Below are 17,132 nucleotides of genomic sequence, written 5' to 3' on the forward strand. Positions count from 1 at the left end.
GGAAGACCAGTGAAACTCCAGTGCTGTCTTTCCTGGTGGGTTTGACTCAGTGATGCTTTCCTACCTGCCAATACTGGGAGGATTTTCCAGTAACGGACTTTGTATATATTATTTCCAGAATGTGTCTCATGCTAATGTGATTTGTTGTGGTAATTTTGCTTCTTTAAATAAAAACATAGCCCACAGATAGAATTTTGAGTCAAATGATGATGGTTTGTTATACATATTTAACTGTTCTATCAGAAAATTCCTTGTTTGTGATATTTGTCATCTTGCTCAAACACTAAACCAGTAGGCAAATGTCTCTCAAGACCAGGCTCCATTTAAATGGTTGATAGTGACCTGGATCATGCATGTAAGTCATAGGTACAGACTTGCATCTGACTTAAGTGGGATCAGTTACCTGTCCATACAAATGGGTTTAAATCAAAAGATTATTAAAATAAAGTGATTAGGGGGGACTTTTAAAATAGCAATTCATTAATGCTTAAAAAGTTATTCTAAAAGGATTTCAAGTAAATGTCTTAAATGATCTAAGGGGAGAGACTTGACTTTATTCCATGTGAAAACAAAAATCATTGGAGAACATTTCTTGTGGGTACAAAGTAAAAAATGAAACACCTATTGGTGAAAACGGAAACTAAAGAGGAGAAACTATATCAACAACCTAACCCATGAGAAAAGAAAATAGAAGGAGAGGAGAGAAGGAAAGAAGAAAGAAAAAGGGAAGAAAAGGAGGACAGGAGGGGGTGGGAAATGAGTTTATGGCAGAGCACAGCATGTAAGTGCAGGATTGTAGGTTGGCTGGTAACTTTGAGCATGCCCCCTCAATTTCAACTCCATAAAAGAAAGGGGGAACTTTCTAAACCAAGTTTTAAAAGTTAACAGATTAATTGCTATAGAGATTAAGAAGAGATAAATATTCATGACTAGAGCAGAGAAGTAGAGAGGTAACAGCTAAAGTTTTACTTCACCCTTTCTCTTCCCTGATATCCCCGTTTCTTTGAAAAAAGTATTAGAATTGAGTTTAATTAGAAATTAAAACACAAAGATTACCAGATTGATATTAAAGCAAGTGGACTCATCAAACACACTTCTCGGCTTTTTACTTTTGACCTTGATCTACATTTGTTCTTATGTAGACCTGGTTCCTTTCATGAATTCCTTCAGATAAAGGAAAAGTCTGAATTCATTCTGTCTTCCCAGTCCTCTGGATTTCTTTCTAACTATTTGCCATGCTCAGTGCCATGCGTCCAAATCAGAGAGACACTATTCTTACCCAAAGGCAGTCTGATTACAAATAGATAGGGAACTTGCAAAAAGCCTGGATTATAAGCAGTTAATACTTGCATAATGACAACTTTAAAGGTTTTGATGGATTGTTCTTAAGATTTTTCTCTTACTAAATGACATGAATGATCAATGTTTTAATCTCTCACCAAGCCAAAGCTTAGAAACTTGATGGAGGAAGGTCATTGGCTAATAAAGGAACTGCCTTGGCCCATTTCATTGGTTAGAAGATAGGTGGGAGGAGTAAACAGAACAAAACGCTGGGAGGAAGAGGAAGTGAGCTCAGACTCCACAGCTCCTCTCTCCTGGGCAGACGCGTGTGATGAAGCAAGCCGCCAGGCTAGACATGCTGAATCTTTCCCGGTAAGACCGGTGCTCACAGATTATTAGAGATGGGTTGATTGGGATATCAGAATTAGCCAGTAAGGGCTAGAGCTAAAGGACCAAGCAGTGTTTAAATGAATACAGTTTGTATGTTGTTATTTCGGGGCAAAAGCTAGCCGAGCAGGCGGCTGGGGTGTTGGGGACGCAGCCCCGCCGCTCTTATTACTACAAATGGCGCCCACGTGGACAACTGCTTCCACATAAAGCCTGAGATGGCTTGGGAAGTAATTCTAGAACAAAATGACAGCTTTGTGCATGGTTTCTTGGTAGCAGCACTCTCTCGGGTCTACTCTGCTTGCTAGAGGCAAGCAAGCGCTCTCATCTAAGAGAGGCTTCCTGACTCAGCTTTAGCTGCAAAACCCTGCAGCTCATTAAGAGGTCCTGCCACGAAACACTTAAATGCTGTTGATGAAAAGCTGAACACATGCTTTTCGGTTTTTAGCAGTAGCAGGAAAAAAGCTGTGCCATTTAAAAATGCCGGCTTTCTTGGCTGTCCTGCCAGGGCAAACTCTGACTCTTTTACGCAGGCAGTTCGTGCGGTTTGCAAGCACAGGCTGCTGAAGCTCGCTTGCTGGCAGGGACCTTGAAATGCCATAGAGTTGTGGCAGTAAACATGGCTACAGTCAGTACCTCAGCCATGAGGCTGGAAAGCTAAGGAATGGACTGGATCCAGCCGTCAAAGCCATGGCTTTAGTCCTACTGAGATTGCTTGGTAAATTAAAGGCTCTTGTGGTCAGAAAAAGAGAGATATACAGTAAAGAGAGATTCAAAGACAGAAAATTTCTGAATGGTTTAAAATGTGTTAAAAATATATGCAGACTAAAAGTTGAAGTTCTTAAAGCAAAAAACAAAAAAAAAAGGAAGAGAGTTGTTGTGTGTGGTAGTACACAACTTTAATCCCAACACTTGGGAGGCAGAGGGAGATAGACCTCTGTGACTTCAAGGTGTGGTAGCACATGCCTTTAATTCCAGTGCCTAAAAGGCAGAGACAAACAGATCTCTGTGAGTTCAAGGTGTAGTAGCAAACACCTTTAATCCCAATGCCTGGGAGGCAGAGACAGGTGGATCTCTGAGAGTTCAAAGACAGCCTGGTCTACAGAGTTATTCCAGGTCAAAGATATACGCTCAAAAAGCAAAAAGTTAACCTAGGAATGTCACAGCTTAGATTCTTAAGCGCCTAGTGATTTAAAGGCGCAAATCAAAAGTGCTCCTGGATAGTAAAAAATTGCAGATTCACAATAGGACAGATTCAGACCACTAAATGAGTCACACTGTTAGATGAATGTACGTAGGCTTGGGAGAGAGAAGAAAAAGAATATAGAGAATAAAGTTAATGGTTTAAAAAAAAGGTAAAGTCTTTAAAGAGACAGAGTACAGATAGTTAAAAGATTAAAAGAAATAAAGAAAAATAAGCCACATAAAAATGGAAAATTCAGGGTTCCCTGCCCTGTGGTAAGTCCTAGGTCCTCCCCCCTCCATCCATATCTAGGAAGGTGAACATCCAGACTGGCTAGGCTCCCACCAAGCCAGCACATTGCATAGGATCAAAACCGCGTGCCATTGTCCTTGGCGTCTCATCAGCCCCCTGACTGCTCTTTGGACTGGAGAGGGAGGGGGAGAGGAGTGGGGGGAAAAGGAGAGGGGTGGGAGGAGGGGGAGAAGAGTGGGAGGAGGGGGAGAAGAGTGGGAGGAGGGGGAGGAAAATGGGAGGCTGGGAGGAGGTGGAAATTTGTTTTTTTTTTCTTTTCTTTATTCTCCTTTTATCAATAAAAAAATTTAAAAAAATGGAAAATTCACAAAGAGTCTGGATTATGTACATTGTGTTTTCTTTAAAATTTTTGACTATGAAGGAGCTAAGTACAGAGAGACATTTCATTATATGCGCTGGCAAGTGGAACCAGAACGGATATCATGAGGGTATGATTTCAGAATTTGGGTCTAAGGATATGATGCTTTGGAGAGGGTCTTCTTTTGTTTTCACAGAGGACCAGACCCTGTGGATTGCATCTATCCCGATATGGTATGATAGACCACGACCTCCTGAAAGGTTCCTGTGAACACCCTCAAAAAATTACTTCACTCAACTGCCAACTGAGATAAATCTGGCACACAGGTTACACCCTAAATGATCTGATTAACAGCGCCCCCATTCAGCAGGAAGCAGTTTGGAGAGAAAAAACTGCGCCCATGTTCCCAAATATGGTTTATAAATGTTCTTTTACATTTAAAGGGGGATATGATATAGATATGAATAATTTACATTGATATGGATTTTGTTTTAGTGATTTAAATTTAAGGTCAGTTGTTATATGTATATGCATATTTCTGCTATTGATTAAGATATTGTGATTGTGTAGTTCATTTAAAAATGTAATGTATAATTAGGAAATAGAGGTTGTTAATGGATAATCATCGATAATAGTAAAGCTTGCAGTCATGTTAGTTAGATTTTCTAGATATATAGAGATATATTTTAGATAGACATTCTTCATGTCTTTCAAAAATTACAGAATAGGACATTTAATGTTTTAATAACTGAGGACTTTTCATGACAATGAGACACTCTGCTCCTGGCAGCACCAATCTACTTCAAGAGGAAGATGGGCATCGAAGAGGATCCTAATGGAGTTTGATAGCCATTTGGGCAAGAAACTGCTCTTGCCTGGACTATTGCATAAACTGGACACAGAGAACCCACAGAGAGAGGACTACTGAACTTGCCTAAGGTGAGATGATCTTTCGGGGTTCCTGATTCATGAAAGAGTCTGTGAGACATTCTGCAGGACACAACAGATAGTGACTGAACTGACTTTGAATTTTCCTGCTCTATGGAAATGTCTGTTGGATACCATGGGCCTAAAGGCTGAAGATGGATGCCCCAATGGTACAGAGGAACTTTGGGTGACTGTCCAGGCAGCGAGATGTCTCTGTCATTTCTAGAGTTTTAAAAGTTGCTTTTTTCTTGTTTGCTTAGGTAGTATCGTATCTTTCTGGAGTCTTTGATGAAGTTAAGAATAGTTAGTTATAGTTATAGTTTTCCTTAGTTATGATAAAGATTATTGTAATTTTTACTTGATAACTGTTTTGTTATATGTAATTTTGCTATGTTAAAGTTAAAGCCTCTCTTTTTTGTTTAAACAGAAAAAGGGGAAATGATGGAGGAAGGTCATTGGCTAATAAAGGAACTGCCTTGGCCCATTTCATTGGTTAGAAGATAGGTGGGAGGAGTAAACAGAACAAAACGCTGGGAGGAAGAGGAAGTGAGCTCAGACTCCACAGCTCCTCTCTCCTGGGCAGACGCGTGTGATGAAGCAAGCCGCCAGGCTAGACATGCTGAATCTTTCCCGGTAAGACCGGTGCTCACAGATTATTAGAGATGGGTTGATTGGGATATCAGAATTAGCCAGTAAGGGCTAGAGCTAAAGGGCCAAGCAGTGATTAAAAGAATACAGTGTCCATGTAATTATTTCGGGTAAAGCTAGCCGTGGGAATGGCTGGGTGCCGGGCATGCAGCCCCGCCGCCATTATTACTACAGAAACTCAACCAACATTTGTTATATTCCTGAATACCAGATGAGGTTGGTTTTAACTTCCTGAGCGTTCCTATGATGCAGCATCCGAGTGAGGATGCTGACCATGGGAAATAACTCCTGAGATACCCAGAGCAGCCTAGTAGCTTGACTGAGGAGACTGATTGATAGTAGGGTGTTTGAGTTTGATCAAGTTATAAATTAATCTTAAGACATATCTCATCAAAAGTACTCTTATTATTTTAAAGAATCTCTTTTTAAACTGATTATTTGATGAAGTATACTTTTACCCACTGAGGATAGCCCTATCCTCAGAGCTGAGCTCCTGGACTGAATAACGTGGAAAAAGTGACCCAAGCCAATGCTCTGGTCCCAAATTGTGGATGCAGCATGACCAGTTATTTTAAGATCCTGGTGCCTGGCCCTGAGGACCATGATGATAGACTGTAGATTTGATCTGTGAGCTGAAACAAACACTTTCTCCCCAGAGCTTCTCTGACAATATTTTATCATAGCAAAGGGAAAAGAAATATGGACTCAGACAGGTGTAATTTCTTTATAGTGTATGTAGTGGAGTTCCCCATCTCATTCTCTATATTAGAAATCTACACCTCTTTATTATTATTAATTCTGATGAGTCTTGCTAAAATTTTATTCATTTTGGTCTGCTCAAGCCAAGCTTGCCTTCATTGAATTTTTTTTCTTTCACTGATTCCCCCACACCCATTGATATTCAGTTTATTCTTTAATCACATTAAGTTTAAGTAATTTTCCCTCCTAGTTTTGAAAGGTAGAATTTGAGGTCATTAATTCAATATTTTCCTGCATTTACCTCTCATGCACTTATGCATTTGGTAGTGTAGTTTTCCTCATGAGTAATTCCTGCATGGCATATGACAAATTTAGGCATATTTTAATTTTACTTACTTCAAAATACTTTCTAATTTCATTTTTTCTTGATATAAGAGTTAAGAGGCCATTTTTCCCTTTAACAGTTTGAGTATTTTCAAAATACTTTTGTTTCAATTGTGAATTCAATTATTTCACCATCAGAATATATATTATGTATGACTTAAATTATTCTAGAAACATTGGAACTTCTTAGGGGGACTAGAATATGACCTATCTTTCTAAATGCTCAACAGTTAAAACCAAACAAATTGCCCGGACAACGTTTAAAACCAAACAAACGAATTGTGTTTTATTAACACTGAGTGGCATGTTCCAAAAACATTAGTTAGGTAAGTTGAATGATAGTATTTTCCAAATCTAATAGTTCCATTTTATTAATTACTGATATCAAGGTAATAGCCATCAAAGTGTAATTACAGGTTTTCCCATTGTTACTGAAAGCTATATTGGTTTTTATTTCATGTATCTTTCAGTTCTGTTATGACAATAATAAACAGTGCTGTTATGGCCTGCTATGGATAAATTGATCCTTTCCCATGACAACATGATATTTTTGCTGGGTTTGTTTGGGTAATATGCTTGCTTTGGCATCTGTTTTATCTGCTATTAATGAAATATTTTTCATTAAAGTTGACATGAAGTGTAATATCAATGTCTTTGATATAAATCATATTTGAATTCTTTACTTAAAATCATATCATAAATATAGTTGTGTCTTGCTCTTATGTCTAGTCTTTAAATCTCTGCTTCTTAATTGAGGTGTTTAGGCTGTTTATCTTTTCAATGAACAGAGACTGTGAGCTCTCTGCTTGAATGATCAGGCTTAACTCTATCATCTTTCTCTAAACTTTAGTTTTCTTAGTCTTCCCTCACCACTTCACACTAGTCCCCTTTCTTCTTCACATGTCTTAAAAAACTTTATCCTGATTTTACTGTTTAGATAGAGTCTCACACTGTAGCTCAGATTGACTGGAACTCGTGGTGTATCCCAAGGTGTCTTCAAACTCACAGCAATTTCATGACCCAGCTGTCCTGTGTTGAGATCATAAGTGTGAGCTACCACACCTGATTTATCTGTGATCTTGTTTCCTTTTATATGTCTTTTTTTGTAATGAGTGGGTCATTTTATGTCTTCTGTTAGCTTTTTATCTCTAATTCTTTATCTCTACTTCCCCATTACTCTCCCCCTCTACCCTTCCTTTCTCATTTTATATTTTACATTTTATATATTTAAGTTTGCCATTCTTTTGATATGTCTTAGAGGCTGTTTATGACTTCCATCATGTTTACTATACAATTCACAGCAGTTTTATTTCTGGGAGATTTAATATTTTAATCTATCTTCTATTTATTAGCCTTTGACTATTTGGAACACAGTTTTAATAATAATTGTCTGGCCATTTCTGAGATGGCTTATATCAATTGATTTTCCTTTGATTATAGTAACATCTTATTTCTTACATAGCAAGTGAATTTTATTGGCTGTAAGTCACTATGAATTTTATCTTGGTTGGACTGGGATATTTCTATATGCCTCAAAATGTTTTCAAGTTTTGTTTTCAGTTGATAATTTCAGCCAGGCAAATAACTCTGCAATGCTCAGTTGGGACATTCTCTTATGTTCTCCCCAGTGGTTTCCATTGATGGAACTTTCCAATTTGTTGTTAATTCCAAGTCTACTGAAACAAACAACAGTCCTTGTTCTCCACCCTATTCAAACAGTTCCTCTCTATAGATTGTTTGATTCACATATAACAAACTAGGTTATACTCTGCTATATACTGTGTAGGGGACTCCTGTGTAAGTTTCTGACAACTCTGTTCTCTCTTAGTCTTTCCTGTCGTGTTCGCTATCTTATGAACTCTAGTCGGTTTGTTCTCTGATCCCTCAGCTCTGTCTCAGTTCATTTTCATAAACTCTCGGTAGCAGGGCAGAATTTTCTTTTTTATTTCAGTGATGACTCTCTTGACTGTATAATGTTCTGGGTCTTAAAACCCATTGTTATGTTTCATTTTTGTTGTTTCACTTGGGAAAGTAAGCCAGGTTTTTATTACTCTAACTAGCAGAAGCTTTCTTTTAAGAATCTAGAGACATCTATCTCAAGAAAACATTTGGTCACCGCCACAGCCCCTCCGCACGGTCATTACACTCCCAAGTCAAAGCCTGCGAAGCAGAACAACCAGTCTGCCTCTTAAGATGTCCAAAAAGAGTCTTGATGGGGAAAATCTTGTTAAACAATAATCTCTAAGAGAGGAACATAGTTTAGGCATGGCTTTCTAGAACCAGGAGATAAAAACCTGTACACCACTTAGATATTCTCTCTGTTTACAGTTTCCTTTGTGGTTAAGCATAGCCCGGATCTTCCATTGCTGTGGCGTGAGTTTTCCTCTTATAATAAATAAAATATATTTGTCTATCTTTAAGCTAGCCTGGTTATTTCCATATCTAGGTAACAGCAACCGAGTCTCACTATGTAGCCCAGAGGGCTCAAACTTGCAATCCTCTTACTTCAGCTTCCCAAGTGCTAAGGTTACCAGCCCAGTTCAGTCTTCAATTTCTTTTCATATGGATACCTATTTAAGAATAATATTTTATAGAAACCAGTTCATATAAATTTTGAAAATAGTTTTCACTATATATTTTAAGTGCCGCAACTCTGCTGTTACATTTGCCTTATCAAATATCTCTTGTACAGTCTACTGAGGAAAATTACTAGATTGAAGTGGAATAAAAGTTAATGCCAAGAGCATTTCGTGGACTATAATACATGGTAGTGAATAACTGCAGGGTGTCGGAATGCCATGCATAAGACCTCAGTTAGTTAATAATAATGACCTCTGAGATTAAGTATTACCGCCTCACACAGGTAGCGACTGAGGTTGATAGTGTGGCTCAATGGCAAGTGAGTTAAAGGCTGTTTCCATCCTTTCCATACTGACCGTGAGCTCTCTGCCTTTTTCAACTATAGGGATGTCAAACAGAACTGAGTTCTGCTGGGATAACAGGATACACACTCTTCTACCTCCACTTTCAAAATTCCCATTTCTATTATAACTCATATCTATTTTATACACTAGAGTGCTTAAAAATCCAGTGAGATGGTGCTAATTGTTAATCTGAGGTCAGATTCATCCAGAAGTTAGGTAAAAGGAGGAGGCTGAGAAATACCCATATCCTGAGGGATTTATAAACAGTATTAAGAAATTACTGTGGTGTGAACAAGGACCCATTTCCAAGGGACCCACCAGCCTGACCTTCGGGAGCTGTTTCAGCAGTTTCTTAATTTATCACTTATTTATCAGTTTGTAAAAATGGATAGAAATAGACTTGACGAGCTCAGAAAACTCCCAATGGAGCTGAAGTGGAACAAATTAGAGAGGGCCTATCCCATAACTTTTTCTTGACAAATTGATTGAGTTACAAAAGTTCCCCACCCACTATTGAAAGTTAGTCACATTTTTTTTTTAACCAGGCTTGCTTCGGGTGAGTCAGCCTTCTTGGACCCTGTAAGGAGCCCCTATTGAGGCTGCTGAATAACAGGACTCCTCAGAAGAAGCAAGGAGCATTCTATTTGTTCGAATAGGATTTGTAGTCTGACTCCATCTCCATCTAGCTAGTATTAGCATTTCTGGATAGAGGATTTAATAGAAGGCCTGGGAACTACATAAACCTAAGTCGAACTGAGTTGTTAACATTATTTCCTACAGGAGCAGATAAACTGCAGAGCAAAAAACTGGGCTAGTCAGTGTTTAGAGCAGGGACTAAAGCGCTAAAGCCATAGTAATGACTGTCTGATTACAGAGGTTCTTTGTTCGGCAAAAATATTCTTTTTTTTCCTTTCCTTTCCTTTCCTTTCCTTTCCTTTCCTTTCCTTTCCTTTCCTTTCCTTTCCTTTCCTTTCCTTTCCTTTCCTTTCCTTTTCTGTTTTTGTAAAGTCTAGGCTTGAGAGTGTACATGTGTGGGAGTAGTTAAGGAAAACTTGTAATAACAGTAATGGTCATTTTTTTTTTTTTTTGGTTTTTCGAGACAGGGTTTCTCTGTGGCTTTGGAGCCTGTCCTGGAACTAGCTCTGTAGACCAGGCTGGTCTCGAACTCATAGAGATCCGCCTGCCTCTGCCTCCCGAGTGCTGGGATTAAAGGCGCGCGCCACCATCGCCCGGCCAGTAATGGTCATTTTTATGTGCTAATTTTAATTCATTAATTATTATTTATGTGTATGTGTGAGTGCACGTACGATCTCCTGTCTATGCAGTTGCCAGTGGATCTAGGTGTTAGATTCCCTGGGACTAAATTTACATATGATTGTGAGCCAGTCTGAGTGTGCTGGGAACTGAACCTTGGTTCTCTAGAAGAGCAGTCACCAGGCTCCATCACTGAGCTGTTTCTCCAGCTCTCCCAGTGTTTTAGGGCTGAAAACAATGCCACCTGTTTTAGTTTGGGCAGAAACACAAGCAGGAACCCGGAGGCAAGAATTGAAACATGACCATGGAGGAATAGTTCTTACTGGCTTGTATCACCTACTCCTGTGTTACTCAGCTACCATTATTATACAACCGAGAAGGACCACCTTTCCATGGATGGTACTACCCACCAGACGCTAAGTCCTCACACATCAATCATTAATCAAGAAAATGCTCCACACATGTGCCTACAGACAAATCTGGTAGAGGAAATTCCTCAAGTGATCTCCCCTCTTTCCAGATGGCTCTAGATTATGTAAAGTTGTCAAAAAAAAAAAAACCAAACAAACAAGCAAGCAAGCAAACAAACAAAAAACAGAAGAAAGCAAAGATGCATACCTCCCCCAAGATATAATGGGAAGATTGTTAGTTCTTCTGCCTCACACACTGGCACTGGCAAAGGAGAGGAATGTATCATCTCTTTGCTCTTCTGATTTGCATGTCATAAATGTACAACTATATGAAGCTCAGTTCCAAATGAAGAGAAAACTATCTTAGTAAAGAGTTCTAGTGAGGGAATTTCACATATCCATAAATAATGCTGATTCTACATGTAGCACAATCATCCAATGAGCTTTATGAAAAGTATAGACTCTTTACATATGTAGCTTTGGTGCCTGTCCTGGAACTAGCTCTTGTAGACCAGGCTGGCCTCGAACTCACAGAGACCCGCCTGCCTCTGCATCCCATGTACACACAGACAGATACACACACACACACACACACACACACACACACACACACACACACACACACACGTGTATACACACACTCATTGTGCCCACACCATAATTTCTGAAATGATGGTTGAGCTCAGACAGGAATGAATCACATTCTTTCCTTCAGTTGCCAAAGTGATTCTAAAATGCAATTGGAATTGAATTCTTAGTCTCAGTTCTCCAGAATCCTTCCATTTCCAGGTATATATGGCCTAAAAGTAGAATAAAGGTGTCTGGAGGAACAAGGGGAACTTACAGGAAGTAAGGAAGAAAAGAGCTGGAAGGATAGGAGAAGGACTGAGGGAAATAGGTTCAATGAATGGTACATGCTTGTTTAAAATTTTGAAAAGATGTAACAGTTAAAAATTATGCCTTTATCTTTTACCTTATTTTCACTTTGTACATGTTTGTGGTACATGTGTGTGCACACACATGTGGAGAATGTGCATACTCATGCAAGGATGTGTGGAGCATGGAGGTGCCTGTCAGCAGTCTTCCTCTGTGGCTTTCTACCTTAGTTTTTGAGGTAGGAGGTCTCTCATTCAACCCAGAACCCAAATTAGCTAGAACAGACGTCCAGTTCTGGGAACAGCCTGTCTCCCCCTCATGGCCGCCATGGTGCCAGGACGTGGGTTATACTTGTGTGCCACAATGCCTGGCTTTGCATGTCCGTGCAGGAAACTGAACTGAGGTCCTCAGGCTGGCACAGTAAGCACTTTTCCCACCGATCCCCCTCGGCGGCCTCCTCTATCTCTGATTTTCAAAAAGAGATGTGTTTTGAACATTTCACTTCTGCATAGTCATGATCTTTCATAACCTTAAGAATTTTGAATTATGCCCTTATTATCCAGAAGAAGTTTTTCATTGGTGGAAGGAATCTCCGGTACACAAGGAAGAATAAGAATTAGCATTTAGAGGCTGCTGGCCAGCAACACTTCCTAGAATGAGGATGGAGAGCATCTTCTTTAGAGTCATTGTGAACTTACTCATGTGCAGTGCCATTAGCTGAGAGATAGCATCACCATCAATGAAGATGAGGTGGTAAAGTAGTGAAAGAATATTTACAAAGCCACTGTCCCTCCTCTGTCAATGTCTCCACAAAGTCCTCATCCTTGTCTGCTTTGTCTTTACCAGTAGATAGTCACCGCAGACTGTCCACCTTCTTCTAATTTCTAGTTACCCAGAATGATACAAGAGTATCTTTTTTTGCTAAGCAACTACATTCAATCAAATTGCGGCAAGTACTTTTTTGGTTTTTTTTTTTTTTGGTCTCTTTTTCCTTTTTAAGCCTAAAATATGCCTGTTCTCGGCTTCTGTAATGCCAGTGGAAAGATTCACTTTAAACTGATTTCTGTAAGCCCTAATTATACAGTATATTTCATAATAAGCTTTGCAAAATCTCAGCTTACGAACAAAAACTCCGCTAGTAATAGCTTGTCACTACAATGATCCATGTGCCAAATTTAATTCACAGATAAATACAAAAGAAAATTTGGGAGCCAAGCAGGTCTAGCTTGAAGGTGGGCGCTATTACAGCCTGAGTTCAAGTATCCCTCACAGAACCTTCCAGAGGCTTCTTACCTTTAAATTTGTGATGCTCAGTCGCTGTCTCCTCTGATTCATAAGCAACTGTAGTCTCCCCTTCAGAAACAGACCCTAGCTGCAGATATTAGCTGCCTGCATCTTCTCACACAATTTCATTTTCAGAAAACTCTGCCCTGGCTTAGAAGCTGCCACCGTGTGTTGAATTATCCAATCTCTGTCATTAAAGGTGGCAGCCACACACTTGAGAATGGTGTGGGGAAAGTCCAGTGAGAGTGATAATTAAAGTTGGAAGAAGAAGGGTCACCTCCTTCCACTCAGCTCATTGGCTTTGGCATCAGAATAATTCCGAAACAGTGGGGGAGATGTTCCTCTCAGCATGGCAGTATCTGGGTGCACGCGTGCGTTTTCCATGGGTTCAAATGAGAATGACACTTTAATTGTGTTTAAAGTGTTGTTTTTGGTATGGGGAGTAAAAAACGGTAAAAATAAATTCTAAGAATACAGAGCAAAGACTAATAAGTATAATCTAAATGGGAAAAGAATTGGGGGAAAATGTCATGCGTTATTTTTTCAAACACACAAAAGCTTTATAAGAGAAGAGCATTGTTGTCAGGATAGTCTGATGTTTAAACGTACCTCTTCTTTCTTCTTGGCTGTGGGATCAAAAAGCCATGCGCTTTAACCCAGTATTCCCCTCCTTGATTGTCATTTCTCAGTGGCCATTAGTATCACAACTTATTCCTGCCTCAGAAAAAGCAGTATCATGTGAGTTTAAGAAAGTCACTGCCGGGCATTGCTTTCTGAACTAACATATTTTTGTTTGTTTGGTTGTTCATTTTTACCAGAAACAACAATCTCATTCGACAGTGAAGCAGTTTGGCAGAACATATTTATTTCATACTGTTTTATAGGTTATGTTAGAAAGTAATACTGACTTTTTAAGAGCAATCCCAGGTAGGTACACTGACGATGCTAATATACAGAGGAGTGGATGGTAAAAACAAAATTCAAATTTCAACTCCAGGATATTTAATTCATATTCATATTCAATCCTGGGGAAGATCCCCTACTTTTGTGGGCATCAGTTTCCTCCACTATGGACGTGGGCTTGTAATAGTATCTATTTTAGGAAGATGCTGAAGAACCCAGCAAGTTTAAAATACACAAATTTTTTATAACAATGTCTGGTGAAGTATAAGCAAATCTTAAGCACCTACCTACCACTGTGATGAAAATGAAATGTTCAGAACCTAGCAGAGTAGTCACTACTACAGACCTAGTTAGGGTACTTATTAATATTTTTGTTTTAACAGTTGAGTCTCTTGCTCTCAGCTATCTAAGGAAAAATTTCCTAAAATGATAAGGCTCCTATAGAAAACAAACACTTGGTATCTTTCTTGCCAAGACTTAACTGTATCACAGGAGAAAAAATTACAACATCAGGCTCCCAACCAGAGGAACTCCTAATGAGCAGACGCTTAAGATTTCTGATGGGTGCCCATAGTTCCATTCACATCTGAAGGACTGTGTTGAAGAAGACAAATCATGCCTGTCCTACATGCCTGTATTTTGGTTCAGTGTAAGAGAGAACCCAGAAGCAGCCAAGCTACCTGAAAGAACACCTCTGGGTCGACTGAGCAACTGCGTGTTTGTTTTGGAAGACTGATTTTTCAGGTTATAGGCAACCATTTGTGAATTCCATTAAATTCAAAAGTATTTAAATATTTAAAAATATATATCATGAGAGCATGTGACATGTGCTCCCTTTTGTCCCTGTGGAAAATATATTCTATAGCATAAACACACACGCACACACATACACACACAGCTGGATACTTCAGGCTCCATTCACCACAGCTCATTGAAAGAATAATAGAGACACAAAAGGGCAGGCATAGAGACAGGGAGTGGGAGAATGAATGAATGATAGCGAGAATAACCTCAACTAGACTACTAAAGAGAAAATATTCCTCATTACATGTAAATCTGATTTTACTGCAAGGATTCTGTGTGCTTCCTTAAGAAAAAAGCTTTCTACAAAACATAGCGAGTTCATTTAGTATAAGGCTGTTAAAATTATTTGGCAAATTATCTCCCACTGAAAAAATATAAATAACCTACATAAGATATTCTGTTTCCGTCTTAGCTTCATATTTACAATGATTTATAGCCTGCAATTTCTCCCTAAGGTCATCACCTTCATAAATACCAGCCACACATGATGAAAACCAACTCAGTAAAATGGGTATTTCATTCCTCTTTCTTCTGCTTATGTCGGGGCTTCTTCCATGCACACAGTGCCCATTTATAACAAAACCTCACACGGGAGGGATTTTATGAGTTCCCCAGCTTTCTTTCTTTATCTTTCTATGCATCAGCCAAGCAACTGGCAGATTCTTTAATAAAATATATTATATGCATTAATATTTATAAGCCTATGAATTGGATGTTTAAATAAACATTCAGCAACTCAGGCCCGTTCTCTTGTTTTAGATGTTAAATCACACTTACATTGTCCGGGAAGTCAGCCTTTAGTTCGGTGACACTGTGACACCAATAAGCAGCTGTTTTCTCACTGATGAGCTCAATGTTGAGGAAAGAGCTTTGTCCAGGGCCGTACATGGGGCCAGAAGTGGTCCCCCGAATGATTCTAGGCGAGACGTTTGTCACTATGTCCTAATGAAAGAGAAAACATATTGAGTCTCTGTTCCATAAAAACAAACCTGCGATCTTTATTATATACTCATTTCCATGTGACAATATTTTACTAAGTCTCTTCTCATATTTTTCCAGATGAGATTTTAACATGCTTTAAATTACAGTTGAGCATATGCTATTTCCAAAAGAAATGGTAGAATAAACTATTTTCTAGCTTTTGATAACTTCCTACAGTCCTTGCTTGTACTAGTAGGAAAGAAAAAAACCTTTTAATTAAATAATTTCATGCTGGTTTTGGGTGTACATATTTTAGTTTGTTTGCAGTTTTAAAAAATAAATAAATAAAACATTAGAATTCCATGTAAGTCTATGTAATCTAATCATCAACTCCAGTAAGAATTAATGTTTAAAGACAAAATGTATAATTTTCTTAAAATGTTATTTAAATGCAAATCAACTAGGAAAAATATATTATTATTACTAGCTCATTAAACTTTAACACATATTCTAAAAAATTAACTATATCAAATTACCTGTACATATGTATAAATATGTGTACCTATGCACATAAATACATATATATTTATATTCTCATAGGATATATATATATACATATACATATGTGAGTATTTGTACTCCCATTCAATTTGAAGATAGTTTCCCTTCCCAAGATTGAAATGAGGTTATCAATAACTTCCTGATAAATATAAACAGTAAAATTAACTTGCTTGTTAAGTGTAATTACCAATCCCAGGCTGCTTCTAAATCAGTATTAGCAAAGAAGAATAACATTCATCCATTACTTAAAACTAAAAAGAAACAAAGAAGGAAAAAATGTTTCTATTGCCAACTTCCAATTAAAATTAATTTTGAATAAAGGTCATTTAGTTAAGGATTTATCAGAATTAGTCTTTTAAGTACCCCTCCTCACCATCTTGTCACTTTTAGTGAGATAACATGAACCCCCATTAGTATATAGCAATTAAGGTCAATTTACATATTTTAATTAAGAACCACCCCATATAAAACAATTAGTGTAATAGGCATACTAACTGGATTTCATAACATTTGGACGTTTTTCCAACTAGATAGACAGGAAACCTTAATTAGCATTAATTAGTGCTGATCTGCATATGTTTGATAAGGCATACCCTTGCCACAAAAGATTATTTATTCCTGAATGTGCCAAATGCTACAGTTGCAGAGGATAAAAGACTTTTCTTCACATTGCATGTTAATTTCTGTTAATTTACATTCACTTTTACATCCGAATTAGTATATTATAAAATAAATGGTATAAATGTTACAAAAGCCTCCTTAAATATGTACATTTTAACTTATAGGAATTATGCCAGTTAAATTTTGACTAATTAAGCCATTCCATTTCTATTGTGTTTGTGCACAATATCACCAACCTCGCTTTGATTTGCTGTTGAAAAACCCTGTTACACAATCAGAAACGCTAAGATGACAAATAGAATCACTCCAGGAAGCTCTAGCAGACGGGGCACATTTCCATCCTGGCAAATGTTCCACTGTGCATGCAGCCTCCCCGGGGGTGGCTCTGTGTGCCTCTACAGCGCTGTTGTGCTGCCAGGGTCAGAAAAGACATTTCGAGAAGTGTCTCCTTTCAT

General features: G+C 38.3%; 1 protein-coding gene across 1 annotated transcript in view; it reads right to left on the reverse strand.

Moving 5' to 3' along the window:
• Dpyd (dihydropyrimidine dehydrogenase) overlaps positions 1-17,132 on the reverse strand; it is a 745,624-nt gene that overhangs the window by 297,650 nt on the left and 430,842 nt on the right. The window contains exon 14 of the mRNA XM_075981504.1: positions 15,352-15,516. Within this exon, the coding sequence (XP_075837619.1) occupies positions 15,352-15,516 (165 nt within the window). The remainder of the gene's footprint in view (positions 1-15,351; positions 15,517-17,132) is intronic.

This window comes from Microtus pennsylvanicus, chromosome 7 (genome assembly GCF_037038515.1).
Source record: "Microtus pennsylvanicus isolate mMicPen1 chromosome 7, mMicPen1.hap1, whole genome shotgun sequence".
NCBI lineage: Eukaryota > Metazoa > Chordata > Mammalia > Rodentia > Cricetidae > Microtus > Microtus pennsylvanicus.